At 37.3% G+C, this 26,036-nt stretch overlaps 1 protein-coding gene across 1 annotated transcript in view; it reads right to left on the reverse strand.

Annotated features, from left to right (window-relative positions):
- The window catches only part of LOC136248167 (transient receptor potential cation channel subfamily A member 1 homolog), a 27,119-nt gene extending 1,450 nt beyond the window's left edge, over window positions 1–25,669 (reverse strand). The window contains exons 1-11 of the mRNA XM_066039981.1: window positions 25,656–25,669; window positions 25,370–25,425; window positions 24,944–25,031; window positions 24,396–24,540; window positions 22,450–22,613; window positions 6,204–6,376; window positions 3,140–3,257; window positions 2,946–3,009; window positions 465–639; window positions 89–121; window positions 1–36 (exon numbers count right to left, since the gene is read on the reverse strand). The exon at window positions 1–36 is cut by the window's left edge and continues 326 nt beyond it. Of these exons, the coding sequence (XP_065896053.1) occupies window positions 1–36; window positions 89–121; window positions 465–639; window positions 2,946–3,009; window positions 3,140–3,257; window positions 6,204–6,376; window positions 22,450–22,613; window positions 24,396–24,540; window positions 24,944–25,031; window positions 25,370–25,425; window positions 25,656–25,669 (1,066 nt within the window). The remainder of the gene's footprint in view (window positions 37–88; window positions 122–464; window positions 640–2,945; window positions 3,010–3,139; window positions 3,258–6,203; window positions 6,377–22,449; window positions 22,614–24,395; window positions 24,541–24,943; window positions 25,032–25,369; window positions 25,426–25,655) is intronic.
- Window positions 25,670–26,036: the final 367 nt, after the last annotated feature.

The following is a 26,036-nucleotide window of genomic DNA, read 5'->3' on the forward strand; positions in this document are numbered from 1 at the left end:
TGGAAGCAGCAAGCACAAAAGGTTGACTGTATTTATCTGTAAATAAACATAACAGTACAGATAAACACATGGTGTTATTATGTCAAACCTTCACACATCTCATCAGTGGAGTTAACAACACCTACATACAGATATAAGAAAAATAATAATATTAATATATGTCCTGTATGTGATGCTACTCTATGCATGTATGCATTTTTCAGGTGATGAAGTGGCAAAAAAACGATTGTTATTTATGTACAACTTATGTATGTGCAGTTCTGTAAGGGGATCTTGTTTATAGCATTGAGATATTAAATTGTCCTCATAAGTTACAAACAGGCACACATGACATCTCTGAATGATGTTGATTACCTATGCTATCTAAATTGCAAAACTGTCGACATTTACATCATTACAACCAAACTTGATATCAGAACTTAATACTATCCAGCTGTTTTCATTTAGACAATTAGTTCACTTACACACTTGGCTTTCTGGTGTAGGAGATTCCAGAGAAAAGGCAGTCAAAAAAGTAACAAATACTGCATAAATCAAGAACCTGACCAAATACAACCATAACCCAAATGTCCACCATTTGTGCTGCAGTAGCTTGGTTGTAAGATGATGATTCAGAAGATCAGCACGCTCATTGTCAACCTGTGCAAAACAATATGTTACTATGCACACCGCCCAAATAGATTAGCCATTATATATACTCTAACAGAACATTCAGATACTCTGATCAAGACTTAAATGTTTCAAAGAAGTGAATCTATAAAGTGGTTTTCAAAATAAAAATAAAATGCTTCTTCAATGTCATCATACAATTCAGATTATGCTTTAAATTGTACATACAAAAGCCACAATAATTACCTCCTATGTTGCTCAAAATATTGTAAAATAATGATTTACATTCAGTAGCTTTGTGCACATCTTGTATTCATTCAGTATGTCATAATTAAGTACTGTAGTATGTACTTCTTGGCTGCCATCTTTGATTTCATTACTTATTAAATCCTGAATGCTGTACAGTTTTTCATGACTTAACTGTAGCAACATAAATGTGACTAGGCATGAGGCTATTATGCTCTAAAAATTGAGCATTATGCTTTGAGCAATGCTCAAAAAATCTAGCTGGTTGCTGTATTAGAGTATTTCAATGTGACTGCTTTAATAAATTCAGTGACTGTTCTATTAGAGTTTCTGACTGCTCTATTAGAGTATCTCAATCTTTTTTAACAGAATCGTGTGATCTGCAGATTTTCCTACTGTTAAAGCTTTATAATCACCTAAAAATGCTAGCATAATTCCTGATTCCCACACATTTCTATTATTCCTGAAATTGTGCTGGAATAATTTCCGCATCCCTAAATGTGACCAGATTTAACAGAACCGATCAAAATCACACACCAAGCAAAATCAAACTAACACCTCCAGTGGATAGCTACACTCCTCAGCATTACTCAAACTATTCAAGGCTTAAGAGTCATCTTTTCTGGGTAGTGTGGCAAGCTTGAATGGTGGTTTCTGACCTTATGGAGGACATGGCTTGGCAAGAATCAGTGGTTTACTGGAAGATGACCTGATATGGTTGGCCAAATGTTTTCTGTGTTTGTTTTGGTCCATTTCAACTATATATTAAGAACACAACCCTGAAGTCTATGTCTGGACTTTAATTGTGGTCCACCTCCATCTTGAAATCCCATCTCACCATCCCCACCCTCCACTTCTTTATAGGCACTTTGATACTACTTCGCTCATCCAGATGCTCAGATTTTCTGTTTTATTTGGTGAGACACACTAATGTACTACCTTTCAGACCACATCCAGTTCTTTTAGCTGCTTGTGAATGTTGTGATGCATCTTTTATGTAAATTTTAGATGCATGCTTGCTATTCTTGGCAAGTTATAATTCTTTAAATCCATTTATCTCAAAACTTCCAATGTACGATTTGGATTGTTTATCCAAAACCCAGTCACAAAAAATAAGAAATTTGACTTGCGTATAATGTGGAGCAAGGAACAAAATGATGAAAACAAAAATTGCAATAATGCTGCATTGATATTTCATATTTTTGCAATACTCTAATTCAGTACTAATACAATTTTAAATTAAAATATGGGAAATAAGTGATCACTGAAAGAAACAAAAGAAACAAGAATCAACAAATCAGCAAGTTAAACCATTCCAGAAGTACAATGGAGCATGTCAAACTCTTAAAATCCTAAGATAGATATGGTACATACCCTGTCTGATGGTGATAGATCATTGGATGAGTAGAAATGTTCAAAGAGTATGCTGAGATTACTGCTACATAAACACTGACTGTTACATGTAGCTACCATTGCCATGTCCAATGTTTAAAAGTGGTACACATTTATACAGAAGCATTCTTTCTTAACCTGATTTATGGAACTGTATTTATCCTTTAGTTTTTATCATATCCATCAAGTGCAAACATAGGTGTAGCTGGGTGAGGGCATGAGCAGGCGTTTGCGCAATCATCACAGTTCCTTGCCTGACCATTATTAACTTTTACCCAACCATCAGAAGTATAGCTATCTCTAGATTCATGGCAGTGCACAACAACCCAGTGACAAAAGAGGGTCGTTTGGCAGCAGTCCACACCACCATTACCAAAATAGTCAAAATTTAACACACCACAAAGGTGGTTTAAACATTCAGTGCTTGACTAGTCTATGATTCGTACCCACTCCAAATTCCCACATGCTATGTTGAAAATTTAGCAGTGCACCATAAGTCATTTGGATAGCAGTAAGGCTTATAATAATACTTATACTGCTTAACGGTGATATATACTCATTACTGATTGACAGCAATGCTCATAATATTGGTGGTGATACTGATACAGTATCAGTACTAAAATTTCCACTAATATTGGTCTAAATTTCATATTTAAAAACATAATATATTTGTAGTTAACAAACACATCATTACATACCATAATTTGTAATGGGTGATTCTTAGCAAAATTGTGTAGATCATGTTCTACCCTGTTAGTATCACTACAGAAAATTTAAGTACGTAGGTACATAAATACCGTAGTTCAGCTCATGGTACATGATCCATAATTAAACACTTACATACATAATACATACATACAAACACAACATGTGTATATATGTAGCTACATACTTCGTCTGGCTTTGAGGAGTATTCCATTGTGTACACATGTCATCTATAAACTCATAGTTGTATTTCCTGGTGTACACATTGTCCATTGTTTCTTCTTCTGTTACACATCTACCCATTACTTCAGCAGCAACATCATGCACATTCATGTGTTATTTATATATCTACATAATTATATATGAATGAAGTTATAAATGATGTGTCTGCCTGTGTATCAAGACATGTTGTGCAGTCCAAGAAGCCAACACGCCATACCAGTGGGTTAATAACAGGAAAAACAAATTAATAATGTTACTTTTCATGAATATGCAGCTCTGTACTGTTACAAAACAATGCCACCCACGCTATAGTCCACATATCAATTTGAGCATAATTGCTCCAAGGGGCTTTTCAGATACGAATCTTCAAAAATTGACTTTCTTCATTTTTTTCTGATGTACTGTATCTTTCACATGCTTACAAAAGCTGCCATAAAAAGCAAACATGCAATCTAACTGCCCTGAAATTAGGTACCCACAAGAAGGGTTTAAAGGCACATCTTGGTACCAAGTTTGGTTTGCATACATATATATATATATACATGACAAACAGTCACAAAGTTATTAACAACTATTCATGACAATAAGACTCATGCCTACAAGGTAAATTGCTTATGGGAAATCAGTACATGAATAAATTAACCACCAAACTCAAACGTTTGTGGTTTATAACAACAACTACAGAGTAACAATGAAAAAACCAGGCATGGGTAGCTAATGTATGATTGACATTCATAATATATGACTAATCATTAGAGGCAAATGGCTAATAATGAAAATTGCTATGTGGATAGTTTATTAAAATACTTATGGTTGTAAATACGTAGTGACAACTACAAAGGTATGACATAACTATAATACAAAAGCCCAACATGTATGAAAAATGATACACTAAAAGAAGTCATCCTAATAGATCCAACAAATACACATGTATTAATACATACTAAAGTTGATATTAAATGATATAATATTATATTGACACCTCAGACCAAAGAAAAGCCAGTGCATATATATCACATAATGTACTGGCTCAAAATGTTAACGAGATATATGCAGTGCCTTACGCACTGTAAACAGTACGTATATCTCGTAAATGCAGTGCATATATCTCGCTAACTCAAGACATTGCACACCTAATAGGTTTGCAGTATCTCAATCAGATGTGATTGTGGGATAGAATTTAGCAACATGTATAGTATGTTCACGTTGAGCTGAATCCTGAAAAACAGCTAAAAATTAAAAGTGATTTTTTCTCAACAGAGTTAACATTTCAGCCAACTAGATGATTATTGGTAACAGCAAAGGTGTCAACAACAGACACATACAGTTTGGCTCCATTACAAGTTCGGGAAAGGGCTGTAATGGACACTGTACTTATATGGCTTCCCATAGGAAATGTATTATGAAAATTTTGATTGGCCATAAATATCATGTCAAACATTCGAAGAACAAGATTTTGAAATATTTTTAGGGGGTCAAGCAGTACTACAAATGAGCCAAATTTCAAGATCATGTGTATTTGTATCCACGAGTTATTAAATGTTTTTGGGGATTCAGCTCAACGTGAACATACTATAGTCTGCTGTTGTGCTGTTACATATATCAGAAATTTAGGTGTTGATTAACACTTTAGGGACCAGCATCATATATACACGTAAGTCCAAATATAGTTTCACACAAAAGCCCACCGTCGTACATGCATGTCCAAGTGAATAGGCAGTAAACAAAGAGCTATATCTTCACAGTAGTAGAAGCTACGGGCTTTAAATAAACACTATTTTGTTTACCATTAGTAGGTGATTCTGTTGATATACAATGATAAAATGTTACATGAAACTAAGCTGGTTAGAAACAGCTTTGTAATAAAGACAATATTCTATTTACACAACAACAAAACTAACCTAGTAGAAATTGCCTTGTATTTTCCTCTCTGATGAACAGATTTTAATAATTCAACTTCCATAGTGTTTGTTAATTAGAGTGAAATATTTTGGTATACACGATCACGTGATACAGCGCTTATATAGAGATGGATGAGCGATTTTAAAAGAACTGTGTTACGAAGAAGAAAGATCTTCATCGTTCATGAAAGATCAACCGGTTACTCGAAAATGGTACGTTCTACACACTTTCAAGTTAGAAAGTGCTGTTTGTTATTGTTAGGTGATTTTTCCACTATAGTTTTAATAAATTTTACTACTTCCTGGAGTTTTGCTGACACTACAAATTTGTCACATAATAAAATGCGTAATTTTCATAAAACCTGTAGGTTTTCAGGGTAGGCACTGTATAAATTTCTGTGGTCCTTAAATAGTTAAATCATGCTTCTTTTATTACTGCGTTTACTAAAACTACTGTTGATGTGTTAAAATTCCATCCCACAATTACATCTTGTTTAGCAAAATTCAATTCCACAACACAGCTTACTTGATTTCTTATATAAGAGAAGATACATGCAAACCTATTAGGTATGCAATGGCTGAGTGTGTCAAAGTAGAACATATTTGCTATAACATGGTCACTCATGCTTGTATGATATATATGCACTTACCTTCGGGCCGCATGCATCAGACAAAGAACTCATGCTTGGGGCATAACTATTACACATATATATGTATAATATCGTAGAAATATAAAACAATATAGTTTTGATATGCTACAATCCTGTAGAAGAAAAGAAATTAAAACCAAGAATCTATGCCAAAACAGCCAAACTGCAAAGAAGAGTTTAATAATAGCATATTATGTAATATTTATACACCGTTGATTTATTCAGAACTAACTGCACCGCACCCGACTTTTAAAAGTAGCACAGTATCAACTTGTTAGCCATCACTGATGTATGATTGAGTCCACAAAAGATGGGTCTGCATTTAGTTACATGGGGTGAAACTGGTAGGTAAATGTGCCTGAAGGTTTGGCTACATCACTGATGACCATATATGCATTACTAGATATATACAGATACATAGGAACTAAGGCACACATGTAACAAAATATTTAAAGTGCATGCATGCATATATCTGTACCTGGCATGCGCCGAATCAGCAGTTTCAAGGGTGTACTATTTCCTGTAGTGTAATTGTAATCACCATTGTTCCCACTGTCATCATCCTGACCAGTTACTGCCACTGGTTTATGGTCCTGCCATCTCATAGCTTTTTCCCAATGGTCAGACTTAACAATGGCCGAGGCAACTTCACTAATATATAGTAAACATAGAATTACAAATTGATTAACTGAGAGTGTGAGTTTTACACATGCATGTAAACACTAATCTAACCCAAAACAGCCAAGCTGTAAAAAAAGTGTGCGGCCCTCAAAAAGGCTATGGTGAAAAAAGATGTGAAATCCAAGGTGGCGGCCAAGAAATGGCTGTGATGGTAGGTTAATGGTAAAAATTTTAATAACAACAATTCAGGTGAATTTTGGTGCCGCTTGGTCAATTGGCACAAAATTCACCTGAATTGTCGTTATTAAAATTTTTACCATTAACCTACCATCACAGCCATTTCTTGGCCGCCACCTTGGATTTCACATCTTTTTTCACCATAGCCTTTTGAGGGCCGCACACTTTTTTTACAGCTTGGCTGTTTTGGATTAGATTTCATTCTTTTTGTATTTGTATACCCCAAAGCCGGCCTATGGCCTGCTTTGGGACTTTTTAAACTAATCTTTTTTTCTTTATCACAGGAAGAAGAAAAGATGAAGCAGATGTACTTTAAATATTTCTGATTTTATCAGTAAATGTACGAATTATATATATAATACATATATTTATTACAGAACTGTCCATGGTGGTTTCTGTGTAACTGAACAATCTTCAAGGTAACTTCTTCTAGCTGATCTCTCTACAGGGTGATTTGTTTGTAGCTGAACTATCAACAAGGTAACTTCTTCTAGCTGTTCTCTCTACAGGGTGATTTATTTGTAGCTGGATTCTGTACGGGTGATTTTTTTGCTGCTGAGCTCTTTACAGAATGGTTTCTTTGTAGCTGAACTCTCTACAAGGTAACTTCTTCTAACTGATCTCTCTACAGGGAGATTTGTTTGTAGCTGAACTCTATGCAGCTGATTTGTTTGCAGCTGACCTATCTAGATGATGGTTTCTTTGTAGCTGAACTCTCTACAAGGTAATTTCTTCTAGCTGAACTCTCTACATGGTGGTTTCTTTGTAGCTGAACTCTCTACAAGATAACTTCTTCTAACTGATCTTTCTACAGGGCAATTTGTTTGTGGCAGAATTTTCTACAGGATGATTTCTTTGCAGCTGAACTCTCTACATGGTGGTTTCTTTGTACTGTAGCTGAACTCTCTACAAGGTAATTTCTTCTAGCTGATCTCTCTACAGGCGATTTGTTTGTAGCTGAATTCTATACAGGTGATTTGTTTGCAGCTGAGCTCTTTACAAAATGGTTTCTTTGTAGCTGAACTCTCTACAAGGTGACTTCTTCTAGCTGATCTTTCTACAGGCTAATTTGTTTGTAGCTGATTTTTCTACAGGGTGATTTGTTTGCATCTGAACTCTCTATATGGTGGCTTCTTTGTAGCTGAACTCTCTACAAAGTGACTTCTTCTAGCTGATCTCTCTACAGGGTGATTTGTTTGCAGCTGAACTCTCTTCATGATGGTTTCTTTGTAGCTGAACTCTCTACAAGGTAACTTCTTCTAGCTGAACTCCCTACATGGTGGTTTCTTTGTAGCTGAACTCTCTACAAGGTGACTTCTTCTAGCTGATCTTTCTACAGGGTGATTTGTTTGTAGCTGAATTCTGTACAGGTGATTTGTTTGCAGCTGAGCTCTTTACAGAATGGTTTCTTTGTAGCTGAGCTCTCTACAAGGTAGTTTCTTTTAGCTGATGTCTCCACAAGGTCACTAGTTTGTAGCTGAACTTTCTACATGGTGGTCTCTTTGTAACTGAACTCTCTACAAGGTAACTTCTTCTAGCTGATATTTCTACAGGGTGATTTGTTTGTGGCTGAACTCTCTACAAGGAAACTTCTTCTAGCTGATCTCTCTACAGGGAGATTGGTTTGCAGCTAAACTCTCTTCATGATGGTTTCTTTGTAGCTGAACTCTCTACAAGGTAACTTCTTCTAACTAAACTCTCTACAGGGTGATTTGTTTGCAGCTGAACTCTCTTCATGATGGTTTCTTTGTAGCTGAACTCTCTACAAGGTAACTTCTTCTAGCTGAACTCCCTACAAGGTGGTTTCTTTGTAGCTGAACTCTCTACAAGGTGACTTCTTCTAGCTGATCTTTCTACAGGGTGATTTGTTTGTAGCTGAATTCTGTACAGGTGATTTGTTAGCAGCTGAGCTCTTTACAGAATGCTTTCTATGTAGCTGAACTCTTTACAAGGTAACTTCTTCTAGATGATGTCTCTACAGGGTCACTAGTTTGTAGATGAATTCTCTACATGGTGGTTTCTTTGTAACTGAACTCTCTACAAGGTAACTTCTTCTAGCTGAACTCCCTACATGGTGGTTTCTTTGTAGCTGAACTCTCTACAAGGTGACTTCTTCTAGCTGATCTTTCTACAGGGTGATTTGTTTGTAGCTGAATTCTGTACAGGTGATTTGTTTGCAGCTGAACTCTTTACAGAATGGTTTCTTTGTCGCTGAACTCTCTACAAGGTAACTTCTTCTAACTAAACTCTCTACAGGGAGATTTGTTTGCAGCTGAACTCTCTTCATGATGGTTTCTTTGTAGCTGAACTCTCTACAAGGTAACTTCTTCTAGCTGAACTCCCTACATGATGGTTTCTTTGTAGCTGAACTCTCTACAAGGTGACTTCTTCTAGCTGATCTTTCTACAGGGTGATTTGTTTGTAGCTGAATTCTGTACAGGTGATTTGTTTGCAGCTGAGCTCTTTACAGAATGGTTTCTTTGTAGCTGAGCTCTCTACAAGGTAGTTTCTTCTAGCTGATGTCTCCACAAGGTCACTAGTTTGTAGCTGAACCTTCTACATGGTGGTTTCTTTGTAACTGAACTCTCTACAAGGTAACTTCTTCTAGCTGATCTTTCTACAGGGTGATTTGTTTGTGGCTGAACTCTCTACAAGGAAACTTCTTCTAGCTGATCTCTCTACAGGGTCACTAGTTTGTAAACGAACTCTCTACATGGTGGTTTCTTTGTAACTGAACTCTCTACAAGGAAATTTCTCCTAGCTGATCTCTCTACAGGGAGATTTCTTTGTAGTTGAACTCTACAGGTGATTCGTTTGCAGCTCAACTCTCAACATGATGGTTTCTTTGTAGCTGAACTCTCTACAAGTTAACTTCTTCTAGTTGATCTCTCTACAGGGTGATTTGTTTGTAGCTGAACTCTCTACATTGTGGTTTCTTTGTAGCTGAACTCTACAAGGTGATTTCTTCTAGCTGAATTATCTCTTTCTATAGTTGCATGAATTCCCTACAAGGTAACTTCTTCTAGCTGATCTCTCTACAGGGTGAATTGTTTGTGGCTGATCTCTCTACAGGGTGACTTGTTTGTAGCTGATCTCTATACAGGTTGCTTGTTTCTAGCTGATCTCTTGAATTTTCTTCTGGTGACTGCTCTATTAGGATGACTGCTCTATTAGGATGACTGCTCTATTAGAGTATCTCGATCTCGCACTTGCTACACCAAGTTGGATTGCGTGTTATAACTCCGTGGCTTTAAGTCTGATTCTTCTACATCATTGAAGAGCCTTTCTAAGATGATAATTCCATCTGTACAGCGATTTTAGAAGCATTACCCCAAGCGGTTTACCTGGTAGGCGTGGCAAGCAGTCGTTTTTTATTAGCTAATCTCGATAGCCCAATTGTTACACACTGTTGGTTTTTTCGTTGTATCTTCCTGGTTTTTAGCTCGATTTCGTTCAAACCACAAAAGGTTTGAGGTTCAATAGTTAACCTATTCACCCACTGATTTTCAGCTTCTTCCCATACGCGGTTTACCCTGTAGGCGTGACAACATATTGGTGTTATTTTTCGTGAATAATCGCTCATAACTCTTTGCCTGTTTATCGTATTCCAGCCAAAGTTGGCACAGAGATGCGCCTTTATACCCCCCTTCTGTGTGCCAAATTTCAAGGCAATCGGATATGGCGTTCGCGTTTTATAGCAGTTTTTGTAAGTGTGCGAAAAGAGGAAGAAAAAGAAGAAAAAAAAATGAAGAAACTAAGCCAATTTGTGAAGTCGCATATCTCGGGAACGCTTGAAGCGATTTCGCTCAAATCTGGAATGTGGAGTGCTGAAGGTGGAGGGAGTGTTCACAGCAAAAATGGTCTTGTTTCATCAAGGCAGCACAGAGCTACGGAGGTGCGAAAATTGCGTTTTCTTTCTTCGTGTCAATATACTCACGGGTGTTACGCGCCGGCTTCTTGGGCCGCACGACACACTACCGTGTGTCTTGATTTTCTTTGGGATAAAATACGTACACCTAATGTATCATTACTTTTGTGTATGACTTGATTGTGGTAAGCTAACATCCAATTCAAGACTGAAACTAATTAAAGTTTCCAGCATGAAGCAGTTTACACAGTATTTTTGAGCCAATGTAGGGAATACATAGCTACCAAGGATGTACAACTACATCCTCCACCATTTAAACTCTAGCTGGTGCCCACCCACTACACTTATATTTCACCCTATATAAATACTTGTTATACCATGACACTCACATTGTCAATACTCTTGATTCTGCTGTGAAAAGGGGTGCAGCCTTCCAAAAATAGGCTAGTGTGAAAAAGATGTGATATTAAAGGTGGCAGCCAAAAAAATGGCTGCTTTGATATTATATCAATTGATTTGTAATGCACAAATCAAATGACATTCTAGCCATTCTTGGCCACCACCTTTGATATCACATGCTTTTCACACTAGTGAAAGCTGCACCCCTTTTTCACAGCTTGGCTGATTTGGATTAGATATTGTTTTTTGTATTTGTATATCCATTCAAAAACATCTTCACTGTGAAAAAGAGTGCATCCAAGAAACTACAAGTAACTCTAATAGCCACAACTACAAAGATCTATTATCTGTTGCAGCCAATAAAGAAGGTAAACACTATTAAGTATGATAAACAAAGTTTGAATATTTAAGAATTTTGCACTGACTGATGTTCTGCATTCAGTCTTGCTGCTTTCTTAATTAATACCACCTTTAACTCTAATTGACAAGTGATTTAGCTGCCTTTTTAATAGTAACAGAAAAAGGTGGCCAAATGATTTATCAATCAGAGAAGGCTCAGTTTCCATATCAACATGTAATCGATTAATTCTCAATTAAAGTACAACAAATACTATAAATACGGACGTACGTAAAAGTCATGGGAAAGCACATGTAACTGTCCATAAGTGCAGCTGCTATCACACACATCAGCTTTTTTTCATGCTTACGGATGGCAAGTGTAGTGTTTGAGCTGTCTCCTTTGTTCACAATGATTAGCAAGTCCTCAGCATTAAAACTGCTACAAGAAATGAAGCAGCAGATGGCAGCACTCCAAAACAATGTGGACGAGATACAACAGCAACATCCGTCAGTACAGAATGGAGGCACGCAAGAGGGAGACGAGGAAGAGGAGATTACTGGAAACCTCATGGAGCTGTTTAAATCTACTGCAACATTTTTGGAGCTGGCTTTCTTGGTAACCATTAAGACTGCAGACTGTAAAATGTATTTGGAGCGGATAGGGGTACCAGTGTGTGATGCAATTAGATGCTACAAACTGGACCCAGTAGTCCAGTCTACCGTACCAAGTGAAGCTATAAAGGCTGGTGGCTACTTATCCTGTCTACACCAATTCTGGCTAGATGAAGTGACCCCCCTTATGGCACTCATAGGGACTGCAGAGGGCTGTGTTAATGCATGAAAAAGGCAGTTGCAGCTGCTCAGTCAGCTGTATATTTCCTGGACAATGCCTATCAACACATGATGTAAGAAAGGCATACGAAAGTGTTAATGAACCTCAACCCAACCTTGAAATTAGTGGTTAATGATGAAAAGATGTTCAAGTCAGTAGCTTCCATGTTATTTGGAAAAGAAGAATTGGTGGTGAAGGCAACAGATATGGTTGAGCAGCTCAAAAGGTTGTTTCTAAACCAGAACCAAAGAAGCCAGCCAGTCATTTGCTTGGCTACCACCCCTGAAACTATTCAACAACAGCAGGCCATGGGAGTAGGGGCAAAAGTGGCCAAGGTCATTACCAACCTTACCAGAAGTTCAACCACCCAGGACCAAGTATGTACCCAAGGCCTGAAGAACTAACTCCTGTAATACAGACCATAACACTGACTGTAACTCCTACTGTACAATATATGCTAACAAATTGTCATGTATTATCTCACCCTACCACTGCCAAACAAATAGAAATGAGGCTATTATGCTCCAAAAAGTGAGCGTTATGCTTTTGAGCAGTGCTCAAAAATCACCTATTATGCTTTTGAGAATTGCCCATTATTCCCAAAATTATGCCACCATAATTGGCTAATAATGCCAGTTTATTGCTGTATCAGACCATTTTCATTGATATTTAAGCTTCAAATAGTCTTGAATTCTTTAGCTGATTGCTGTATTAGAGTATTTCATTTCAATGTAACTACTTTATTAGAGTAAACAATATTCAGTGACTGTTCTATTAGAGTATCTCGATCTTTTCTAACTGAATTGTACAATCCGTAGATTTTCCTACTGTTAAAGCTTTATAATCACCTTAAAATGCTAGCATAATTCCTGATTCCCACACATATCTATTATTCTCGAAATTATGCCTGCATAATCACCGCATCCCTACAAACAAAGCATGCTGAGCAAGTAGTTACTCTCAATAAAGAGGGATTTAGTGACTCTATTGCATGCAGTGCGAATCAAGGTGTTCATACAGAACTGGTCCCTCATAACTCAGGACCCTTGGGTTCTACAGGTAATTCAGGGATTTCACTTATCTCTAATAGAACTGCCAGCACAGTCTGTGGCACACCGGGAATTACGGTTCCCTCCAGATCAGACCAAGCTGATCACAAAGAGGTAATAGAATTAATCTCCAAGAGAGCAGTATCCCAGGTATAAAACACCACGGGAGGTTTCATATCCCAAACTTTTATTGTTCCCAAAAAAGTGGGTAGTTATAGACCAGTGATAAGCTTGAGGGCATTAATACATCCCAGAGGAACACTTCAAGATGGAGGGCTTCCACATGGTGAAGAGCTGATAGGGCTCAAGACTGGCTAGTAAAAATCGACCCATACCTGTTAGTTCCGATTCATCCGGACCACCACAAATATCTTCAATGGAAAACCAAGACATACTAGTTCAGTTGTCTTTGTTTCAGACTGTCATGTGCCCCTCAAGTCTTTACAAAATTGATGAAGCCAAATGATTGCCTTCCTGAGGGAAAGAGGAATGAGATTGATAATCTACTTGGGCAATATGTTAGTGATGTGCGATCTACTGGAAGAGTTGACAAGGCAAGTGAATATGATCCAGGAGCTCTTCAAAGTGCTTGGCCTGACAATCAGTAAGAAGTCCCAGTTAACATCAGTGCAAGAGATAGTGTGCCTAGGTCACCAATTATCAACAACACAGATGAAGGTTTCCCTTCCACAGAGCAAAATGCAGAAGATCCGTCAGGGGTTACAGAACATAATGAAGAAGCCATCAGTATCAGTTTGAGAAATAGTTTCCTTTGTGGGGATGACCAATACAGCAAAATAGAGCCCCCCACCCCGTTTCACTGACATATACAAACAAGTCCTAATAAACAGGGTAATTCCCATTGCATCTCCTCAGAAGGTGAAGGAGCAATACCAGCAAATCGTAACCCTCACATCAGAAGCTGACATGGTGGACCAATTCTGCCATGATTTACAACTCTTCCCCACTAACTCATCATTCATCAGACATCACAATCAAAACAGATGCATCCCTGTCGGGGTAGGGTTCCAGGACCTCCACACATGGGAACTTTGGTCAGTAGAGGAGCAGGAAATGCATATTATATCAATGCACAGGAATTGATAGCAGTACTCTTGGCAATAAAGACCTACTCCACAGGGAAGGAACATCTGAACATATTAATTCAAACAGAAAACATGACTGCCAAAGCATATGTCAATCATATGGGGGGTTCCCACTCTCCTACCTTGAACTCAATAGCAATAGAGATGTGGAAATGGTGCCTGGATACCTGTCAGCAGAATATCTGCCAGGGGTGGACAACAAGATAGCAGACGAGGAATCCAGAGCAACAAGGGATCACTGTTACTGGATGATTCACAATCATGGATGTTTTCAATCAAATCAACAAAGCTCTGGGTCCCCTAGAAGTGGACATGTTTGCCTCCAGGTTGACCCACCAACTTCTATGCTTCTTCAGCTGGAGACCAGATCCAGCAGCAAAGGCAATCGATGCCTTCGATCAGAACTGGAGCCAGTTCAAAGGGGTATGTGAATGCCCTATGGTGCAATCCTGTCTACATTATCAAAGATCCACAGAGACAGAGCCAAGGTAATCTTGGTGGCCCCAGTATGGAGAACACAACCATGGTATTCACTTCTACTGCAACTGTTGTACAATTTTCCTCATCTGCTTCCCAGGAGAGAGAATCTGGTTATCTCCCCAACACAGAAGGAGCTCGTTATGGCAACAGGGGTACCTTAGCTAGCCACCTGGCCATTGTCAGGCACCAGTACCAATAAGGAGGCCTTTCAACAAAAGCTACTCGATTACTGGCAGCATCTTGGAGGAACAAAACTACCTCAAATTCTGAGTCACTCTTCGGGACAGCCGATGTAAAGAAAGGGGTAGAGATTCCACTTCTGGACCTATAAAAGATGTGACAAACTTTCTAGCTGACTCGTTCCAGCTGGGCTATCAATACAGATCAGTAAATACCTCAGTACATGAAAAAATTGATGGTGAGTTAGTGGGCCAATATTATCTAGTGTCTTGTGTATTAAAAGGAATATTTAACTAATGGCCCCCTAAACCTAAATAGCACTCAGTTTGGAATGTAGATTTAAGTCTTGAAATGTTCAGGAGGGATGGATTACCTCACAGAAAATCTTACAGTCAGGACAGTTATGCTGTTCATCTGTGCAGGAGAGCTGATCTGGCAGCACTAGATTTTAACAACAGAGCCTTTTGTCTTGAGGGGATTATATTTATTCCAACATATTTGTCAAACTAGTCACACCCTTCTCACAACGGGGCAAGCTTTTCTTTCCAGCATTCAAGGAGGATGATTGTTTATACCCTGTAACAACTTTGAAGGCATATAAAATTCTAAACAAAGATTTTCGTCATATTTCAGGTGAAAATCACCTGTTCCCTTCATTTATCAGCTAGCACAAACCTATGACCTCTAGCACCATTGCAAAGTGGTTAAAATTGTGTCTTAGGAGAGTAGGTATTAATACGTTAGCTTTTCAAGCTCATTCAACAAGAGTAGCAGTATTTACCAAGGCAGCTATGTCTGGTGTAACAGTAGAAGACATACTAAAAGCAGCTGATTGGTCCGGTAAGGAAACTTTCCAATGCTTCTATTACAAGCCAACACATCAACAATATTAATTTGGTATATCAGTGCTGGCGGCCAGTAAGTGTGGTTCAAAATCACATGTTGATATAGAAACTGAGCCTTCTGAAGCATAATTGTCGAATGACTCAGGTCATGCAATGGCCACCTGCTATTTGTAATTATATGATGAAGAAGGTGAGGTTGAAATATCAACATGTCCCACCCTCCCATTTATAAACGCTCTTTTATATTACTGAGTATAATAGTTGTTTTCTTCCAAGATTTTTCTTTTAGTGCAGTTGAATGTGTCAGTGGACGAAAAAATCCGGATGTGTGTAACAGCAGCTACACCTATGGACAGTGACATGTGCTACTATTGCGCATGTCCGTAATTAATTTTATAGTATTTCTTGTGTTTTCAAACCTTGCTATCTGTAATTGAGAATTGGCCAATTACATGTTGATATTTTAACTTCACCTTCCTCATACAATTACAAATTGCAGGCCTTCATTGCACAACTGAGCCATTCGACAATTAAACGTATTACTTACATCAGTCAGTGCAACATTTTTAAAAATCTTTAAACTTTATGTACTCAGTAGCATTTACATTCTTTCTTGGCCACACCAGATATCAAATCTTTTAGTTGTGGTTATTACAGTTACTTGTAGTTTCTTGGACATGGTTTTTTACAGTGAAGATGTTTTTGTACAAATTTCATTTATTTTGCAACAAATGTACCATAATATAAATGGTACGGGATCAAGACACACGATGGTGTGTCATGCGGCCAAGTATGGGCCCGTGACAGACGAGTTTGTATTTTACAGGAGCAAAGAAAACGCCGTTTTCATGCATCTGTAGCTCAATAGTGCAAGACCGGAAATCAACCACTTTTGCTGTAGTAATTTCTTCAGGGTGGGATACCTCCCACCTTAAATTTGAGTTGAATCCGCCAAGCCATCACTCAGATACGCATCTTCAAATTCGCCTTAGTTTCTTTGTATTTTTCTTTATATTCTTCTTTTCGCAACATTTAGAAAAATTGCTATAACTCGTGCATGCTTTAGTCAATTTTCTTTAAAGTTGGAGGGCAGTAAGACGTAATGTAGCATAATTGCAGTCCAACTTTTGTACACATCACATAAAGAACAAGATATACACGATTTTCAAAAAAAATGTTATGACAATTTTTTTGTCAAGGCCACAGTGTAAACCACTTGAGGGAATGAGTTGAAAATCAGTCTGTACGTGGAGTGACTGTCATAGTGCAAACCGTTTGTGGTTTGAAAGAAATTGCACTAACAGTCATGGAGTTATAACAAAAACTCCAACTATGTGTAAAAAGTGCACGATCGAGATTTGTTAATAAAATAGTATTACTTGTCATGCCTACCAGGCAAACTAGTTTATGGAACCAGCTGAAAATAGGTAAAGAGGTAGATTAATTGTTTTAGGACAAGCTTTCAGTGGTTTATTAGGAATCAAATAAAAACCACTACGAAAGTCAACTAGGTGTAACAAGTACACAATCGAGATACTCACTGTAATAGAATATTCAGCTTCAAAATAAGTCTCTCTATTAGAGCGTTCAGCTAAAATTAAGTCACCATGTAGAGAGTTCAGCTAACAACAAGTCACCCAAAAGAGAGTTCAACTACAATCAAGTCACTCTGTAGAGAGTTCAACTACAAACAAATCACCCTGTAGAGACTTCAACAACAAAAAGGTCACCACATAGAGAGTTCAACTACAAACAAGTCATCCTATAGAGAGTTCAACTGCAAACAAATCACCCTTTAGAGAGTTCAGCTGCAACATGTCACCCTGTAAAGAGTTCAACTACAAACAAGTCATCCTGTAGAGAGCTCAGCTGCAAGTAAAGTACCCTGGAGAGAGTTCAACTACAAAAGTCACCCTGTAGAGAGTTCAACTACAAACAAGTCACCCTGTAGAAAGTTCAGTAGAAACAAGCAGCCTTGTAGAGAGATCAGCTAGAAACAAGTCACTGTGTATATAGAGAGAGTTTATGCAGCTATAAGCAAGTTACCATGTAGAGAGATCAGCTAGGATCAAGTCACTGGGGAGAGTTCAGCTACAAACAAATCTTGGAAAAGAAATCAACTACATTTTAAATCACCCTGTAGAGAGTTTAGCTAGAAGCAAGTCACCTTGTAGAAATCAGCTGTTACTACATAGAGAGATCAGCTAGAAACAAGTCACCCTGTAGAAAGTTCAAGTCATCCTCAGCTAGAAACAAGTCACCCTATAGAGAGTTCAGCTACATTTCATAGAGTGTTCCAGCTAGAAATAAGTCACACTGTGGAGAGTTTAGCTGCAAACAAATCTCTCAGTTGAGAGATCGGCTATCCTGCAAAGAGTTCATGAAGTCACCCTGTATAGAGGTCAGCAAGAAACAAGTCATCCTGTCAAAAGATCCGCTAGAAACATATAATGCTGTAGAGAGATCAGCTAGAAAAAAACACTCTGTGGAAAGATCAGCTGGAACAAGGCACCCTGAAGAAATATACTTTTCAAGTCACCTTATTGAGAGTTCAGCTACAACCAAATCCCTCAGTAGAGAGATCAGCTAGAAACAAATCACCCTGTAAGTATTCAGTTAGAAACAAATTACCTGTAGATAGATCAGCTTGAAACAAACCACTCCGTAGAGAAGTCAGTTATAAACAAGTCACCCTGTAGAGAGATCAGCTAGGAACAAGTCACCCTGTAGAGAGATTAATTACCCTGTAGAGAGATCAGCTAGAAACAAGACACCGTGTAGAGAGGTCAGCTAGAAACATGTCACCCTGTAGAAAGAACAGCTAGAAACAAGTCACCTTGTACAGAGAACAGCTAGAACAAGTCACCCTGTAGAGATTTCAGCTAGAGAACATGTCACCCCATAGGGAGATCAGTTGTATAGCATTTAAGTCACCCTGTGGAGAGTTCACCTATACAAGAAAATATCCTGTTGAAAGTTCAGCTATCTTGCAATTCTTTCTGTAGAGAGTTTAGTTAGGTTGCAAGTCACTCTGTGGTGAGTTCAACTACAAACCATTCACCATGTAGTCAAAGAGTATAGCTATGTTATGTGTCTCCCTGTAGAAATTTCAGCGACATACACATTTCCCTGTAGACTATTCACCAGCAAACAGTTCAACTTGTGTGACTTAATTTTTATCATCAATCAACACAATTGTAAGTTATTAAATAATATTGCGTAAATGTACATGTAGCTAAACAAATCATTAAAATCTTCTTCCTCATAATAGTCACCTCCCTTTAGTAAAGAAAAAGACAAGTTAAAAAGAAATACCTAAAGCAGGCCATAGGCTGGCTTTAGGTATGAAATTACAAAAAGAAGTGATATAGGCTGTGGCCTCCAAAAAGCCAGGGTGAAAAAGATGTGAAATCAAAGGTGGCGACCAAGAAATGGCTGTGATGGTAGGCTAATGGCAAACATTTTAATAACGACAATTCAGATGAATTTGGTGCTGGATCAGAGGAGGCAACACCAATTCACCTGAGTTGTTGTTATTAAAATTTTGCCATTAACCTACCATCACAACCATTTCTAGGCCATCACTTTTGATTTCACATCTTTTTCATGCTGGATTTTTGTAGGCCACACCCTTTTTTACAGCTTGGCTGTTTTTTGATTAGATATATTCAATAAAGTAATTACATATATTGTATGCAGCTTTAAAATTGTGCTTGCATATCTATGCCATGAACATGGCATAAGTATAAACCACTTTATCATGGGCACTGCTCAGGGTTTAACGTGCATATTCACTGGGCAATATCAAGATATTACCCTTACCCTGGCAATATCATGGGAATGTGGTTTACTTATGGCTTTGATGTCCAACCAGTTTAATGATACGAAACACTTTGACTCATTTTAATGATCGACATGGAGCATTTTATAGTGGGTTTTAACTTACATATTAAGCAAGGCTCAGTGTAGTTGCTAAGTTTATATTATTTGACATTAGCTAAACTACATTCTAAGATGACTGAACTGTAAAACAATCGATTGTGTGATGCGTGGATGTATATTCTACCCACTGAGTGGGTGTGTTTCAGCCATTGAGCAGACCACGAAATAAGAAGAATATGACAACTAGGTGAGTAGCTTATAGTCCTAAGTACTAACATATAATGTATTAACTTAGTTATACTGCCACAATAGCAAAGGTTTAATGTAGTATTATAAACTTTACACCCCAAACATCAATCCCACAATCTAAACATAATTATGTAGGGAAACGTTCTGAGAGCTATTTACCCACACAATTGAAACCACAATCAATCATCAGATGCTAGTGTATGAAACAAAAGGGGTGAGTGATCTGTTGTTCTTTCATCTTTCAGTTGAGTGTGCCCTAAGTGATATACGTATATCACTAATACCACAACTGCGTCAGGATTTTGCTGATATATACACCCTTACTCCTCGGGCCTGCAGCCCTTGGGGTACCCATCAGCTCACAGCTATAGTACAACTATTACATATGACTAGGTAAACAAAGGAATACATGTCAGTGGTGTAGCAATAAGGGGGCTACAGAGGCTGCTCCCTCTACATTTGTTGCAGCAGTATCTTATGCCTTGTGGCACTTATGAGCTGATCTTAGATGGGGCTTAGCCCATCCACTTTTAAATATCAAGATGACCTAATAGAGCAGTCATCGAGGCAGTCATTCATTTAAATAAAATATTCAGGTGCATTCTCAAATAAAATTCAATTTCAGTCTATTTCCAAAGGCATGCCACCAGACCCCCTACCATTTTTCACATGTGGTCTACACAAATTGCATCAACTGCTTACTGGCTACCCTCCTTATATATCCCCTCACTTAAAACTTTCTATGCTGTGGTATACACATATGCCTAATAAAGTATGTAGAGCCTCAGTATAGTAAAGCTTACCTGCTTGTAAGTAAAAAATGTGACCAGATCGGTGAAAACCCGACACAATCATGCAAGCCTAAATTTACAGTATTAAACATTGAATACAACAAGCAAAATATGGAATTTATGGAATTTTATTGTAAATTATTTTAATCCTTCCTTCTTAGTGAAGGAAGGGACTAACAATAAAACACCTGGATATTACCTTATTCGCCTACTTGGAGCTTGAAAATCTTTATTTTGTTGCAGTAGACCCAAGGATATGCAAGTTATGAGCGTTTATTTATGTCACATCGAAGCGATCGTACGTGACCATTTTTTTTTTACAAATTTCGTCTTTGTATGCAGGGAAGAAAGGAAATAAAAAGACAAACTTATCAAGTAATTGATTCCCCTATTCATGGCAAACATGATGGTGAAAATTACAGCTCTGTATGTTAATTTGTTCATAAGTTACAACCGTAATGAGTACGCACCTATAATTTATTTTCCCTATAATTTATTTTCCCTATACTTGCTGTACAAATTGATTTTTCTGTTGTTGCTACTTTGTAGGGCTGTAACTCCCAAAGTTTTTGAATAAATGAGGCTGAAACGTTGCCAGAGGGTACACTTGGCTAAGTAGAATATAAATATTTAATAAACAGGGATTCAAAAAACAAGGGCGGCCCCAGGAATTTTGCTGACTGGTTTCCAAACTTTTGCTATACACAAATTTAAATCTAGGGGGTATAGGGGCAAGATTTACCAGAAGATTGCATAATTTGAAATCATTATTATTATTTATTACAAGTAATTTGTAAGGCTAAACAGCCTGTTACTGATACACCTGATCAACAGGTAAAAAAGTACAAGTAGACTAATTACATACACTTATACATAGTGTTAGATGAATACTGGTCAATCAATTCATCAACTGATGCTGCAAATACTACTTCTTGGGGTAAGTTATTCCATGGTTCAACAACTATGTTTTTTTATTCATTTATTTCTTTTAATTGAATCTGGTAGCAATATTGACAGTTTAAAAATATAATTATGTTAAGTATAATGTAGGCTGCTTAATTGTGTTTGCTTCTGGTACAGTATCAGGTGCAGACTAAAGAATTAAAAGACAGAGCAAATTTGACATTTGAAGCATATGCAACAGACATGGACGTTGTTCTGTGGTCTTGGGGCATGCTCCCAGGAAGGCCCAAGGAAGCTTTTCTGATTTTAACACTCTGTTATAAGATTTTGGACTATTTTTACTGTGTTGGCACAAGTAAATAAAGTAGCTGGCTAGCTAGTTACTTACAGTTCTTAAAAGAAATACAAAATGTGGCTGTTCTATTAGAGTGGTTGACTGCTTTGTTAGAGTATTTCGAACTGAACTATTGTACCATTGCAAATCACTGTAAAATATAATTTTGATTACCTAAATACACTTTGACCAGTTTCTGGAAACCTCAGAAACCCCCTAGATCCGCCCCTGAAAAATGCATGATTGTTTTGCAGATCTGGTCACAAATAATAAAATAGAGATTGCAGAAAGAAAAGGTAAACCTTTCTAGAACTACAAAGGAGTATCTCAAACTCTTTAAAGTCTAACACTGAAATTATCTCACACATAATCTCTATTTAGACTCAATAGATATGGTATGTAAATATTTAATATATAAAAGCACAGATAATGTGCACTACAGCCTGTAGCATATAGAACGTTATTATGACATACAGATACGTATATAAGATGTTAATTACATATGCCACATTGTTAATGATGACACACCCAGAATTTCAAACTCATTCACACTTCTACATTATAACATACTGCATTGCATACACACCCTAGAGATTATTAAACACAAACCTGTGCCCATTTATAATGGAAAACACCAAGCAGTTGCACATGAGTGGTGTCTTCCCCTTCTCAAGTTCATAATCCTCAAGAGTGACATCAACCCCAACTTGTTTAAGCAATCGCTCAACAACTTTCACATGACCATAATAAGAAGCAGCCAACAGTGGACTAGTCTAATAGAGAATATCAATATGAGTGTACAAACAAACCATGAATTTGCATAAACATTATACAAGTATAAAGTTCAATGAGCGGGAATAAAAAGTAGTGAAATAAGAGAGGTTGCTTACACCTGAAGATATACTAGTGAGAATTTCAGTCTATACCCACGACTAAATTAGGGATTAAATATCCTCTAGTGTATAGGCGACCTCTTTGTTTCACTACTTTTTATTTCCATGATCCCTAATCAAACTTGAACTTCCTTATACATGTTTTTTTTTTTAACATTATTATGACCAGTGAACTCATGCATACTACATCAGACAGAAAGACTGGCACAAGGCTTATTGTTTTCATCAGAACACAGGCTCCAACTATTACTTACTGAAATAGCAAAATGGCCATTATGCTTTGTTTTTCAGCTACATTCAATCTGTTACATAGCGTTAAAAATGAAATTAAAAAATGCCAGTCTACAATCTTGGACGAATCTTGTCAAACGTATCATGCAGTGTTACCACGAATCGACAGTTTGCGCATTCAAGCAAATATAAATTGGACACAAAGGAGGACAAAGGTAAGTCCATGAAGTATGTATTGTATGCACTGTGGTATGCCCAAAGGCACCTGTCAGGCTGAACCAATATTGAACAGTGAAAACATCAAACCTGTAGCCTTAGCCACTATTGAGTTACATTTGTCTGAAGATATCATTTAGCCAGTTAGGCAGTTAGTCAGTAGAAAATTCCACTAAAAATTAAAAATTTGTAACAAGAAGAGTTTTAGGTTGTACTGAAGACACTTTTGGGCTTGGTTACACCTAACCAATACTGCCAAGGCACCATGAAGGTGGTGATATTTTGACCAGAAAACCCCAAATCTCCATGATCCCTAATATACACTATCATACTGTATGATACACCATAGATAACTAGTATGTTAATTTAAACACGAAGTAGGGATCTATGCAATAAAACGTGGTGAAACAAGAGATGAATGATGGTATTACAGCATAGCTCGGTGGAAAGTCCCTACTTTGACATTGAACAAAATATATTGTTATAGCTATAATGTGCCAAAGTAGGGACTTTCCCACTGAGCTATGCTGTGATACCATCATTCATCTCTTGTTTCATAATGACTGTAGATCCCTACTTCATTTTAAATTAGCAATTTTTAAAAATACTAGTTTGCTTAATTTTTTGTTGTAGCATAGCCAGCTACAGTGTAACTTATAGACAAGATGCCACCTGCCACCAGGAAATGCACTGCTTGTAGAATGGTATGTGCAAAGTGTGTACGAAGTAGACTACTGTCAACTAGGATGTTACAACCTCTCGTACCCATGAAGGAATTAGTCTGGCATAGCAGCCAGATCTGATCTGCATCAATAGAGGTGCAGCTGGAATGTAAGTGGGCAGCCTTTGTATTTCTATGAATATAGCTGCATTCAGGATTGCTGCAGATCACACCTCAATCATGGATACATTGTGCAATTAAAACTAGAATTGTGATACATACATTTGAGGGTACCCATTATAGTGGTCATGAATTTCACTAACAAGAATAAGTATTAGGAATTATAAACTGGGTAGGGACAATGTAGCACCCCAATAAAATGTACTGAAACAAGCTGGATTGCAATAGTGCATAATGTCCAATTGCTGTAAAACAATAAGAAGCAAATATCCCTACTGTTTATTCATTGGGGTGCTACATTGTCCCCATTCTAGTTTAAAATTACTTGTATATGCTGCATACTACCATACTGCATGAAATGCATTTATACTTACATTCCAAGAAATCTTTTTGAGATTTTTTTGAGCTCCTTCAAATTTCCCATTCACATTAGCTCCCACCTCAAGTAAGTAGTCAACAATTTCTTCATGGCCATATTGAGCAGCATAAGTTAGGGGAGTACGGCCATTTTTTTCATTACTTAAACAAAACAATAACACGACAATGATATGTACATAAGGTGTAAGTCTGTACATACAACACGTAATCCATTCAGAAACAAAATATCTTTCCATTATGTATTTCCCATGATGATGGAGCTGCAAGCAACCATACAAATACAACTAAAAACATAGTATATGGTTCAGTATGTTTTATGGCTTCATCCTAAGTGGCACACAATTGTCTTTTATGAAGCTAGCAGTTTGCAATTACAACACAAAAGCCCTAAAAACATGTGTGACATTCCTATCTAGCCTCTTCTGCAGATATAGTACACTGTAGCTATGCAAATAACAACTTGCGGTGTTTCAGAAGTGTGAGTTTTAGCATGGACTGCACTGGTTGTTGCAGAACTAGCTAAGTACATTTACATCACACTCACACTGCATCAATGTCAGCATGATGGCTGATCAACAGCTTGACAATTTTAAGGTGTCCATTAAAAGTGGCAATATGCAATGGTGTTCTACCTGTAATAACATTGCCATTAACCCTATGAACCATGCACATACATATGTGACCGAATTTAGAAAATCGCCCATATGAGTGTGTGTGAAATAATTAGAATTTTCATGTTTAGTGGGTTGTTAATAAGTCTAGAGCAGGGCACAGTTTTGAAAATATTTCACGAATTTTCTTGTAATTTAAGGCATTGAGAATTACGTAAAACCATCAACAAGTAGATTTAGACTATAAGGTTTGTGATTTGATCATTAAATATTTTAGGTGTCAAATGCACCCATATGGGTGATTTTCCAAAATTCGGTCACATAATTATGTACAATAGCACTAATGAAATGTGACATACCATTTATATCTGTTAATGTCACTTTGGCACCTTCCTTGAGTAACTTTATTGCAACCCTACAAATATATACCATTATTAGCTGTATGTGGTGTACATTATGTTTCTTACTAGCTATTGATAATGAAACTATGTGCATCTAGGATGTTGTAAAAATAAATAAGTAAATGCTACTTATAGTTAATAATTTTGCATTTTGCTTCTATAAAGTCATTACATCCCATCTACATATTTTGATGACTATCTAGTCAACCAATCATAATGTATATATACAGCAAGTAACATTTACTTTGACTCACTCATGATTTCCACTCTTGCACGCTATATGTAGCGGAACTTGGAATTTGTTATTGATGTCCTTGTTGATGCCCGTTTTGGCGTCCTTACTGAAATCTTTAGCAGCCTAAAAATGCAATACATTGATTGTGCATAAATTACATCTTTAGCATTAGCAGACTTCTGTTGTAAGCAAATAATTTAGACATTTCATAATGCTAAAATCAGTAACCAACATGATGAAAAAGTGATTTTGTGTAAATGTTGTAAATGCTTTGGGAATTTTCTCAAAATTAGACAAGGAAAAATTGAACAACACCAGCAAGCCCACATTCACCAAATGAGGGATTGTAAGATCACATGGATTTGTCAGACACTTCCATGATGAGAGAAC

This window comes from Dysidea avara, chromosome 2 (assembly GCF_963678975.1).
Source record: "Dysidea avara chromosome 2, odDysAvar1.4, whole genome shotgun sequence".
Taxonomy (NCBI): domain Eukaryota; kingdom Metazoa; phylum Porifera; class Demospongiae; order Dictyoceratida; family Dysideidae; genus Dysidea; species Dysidea avara.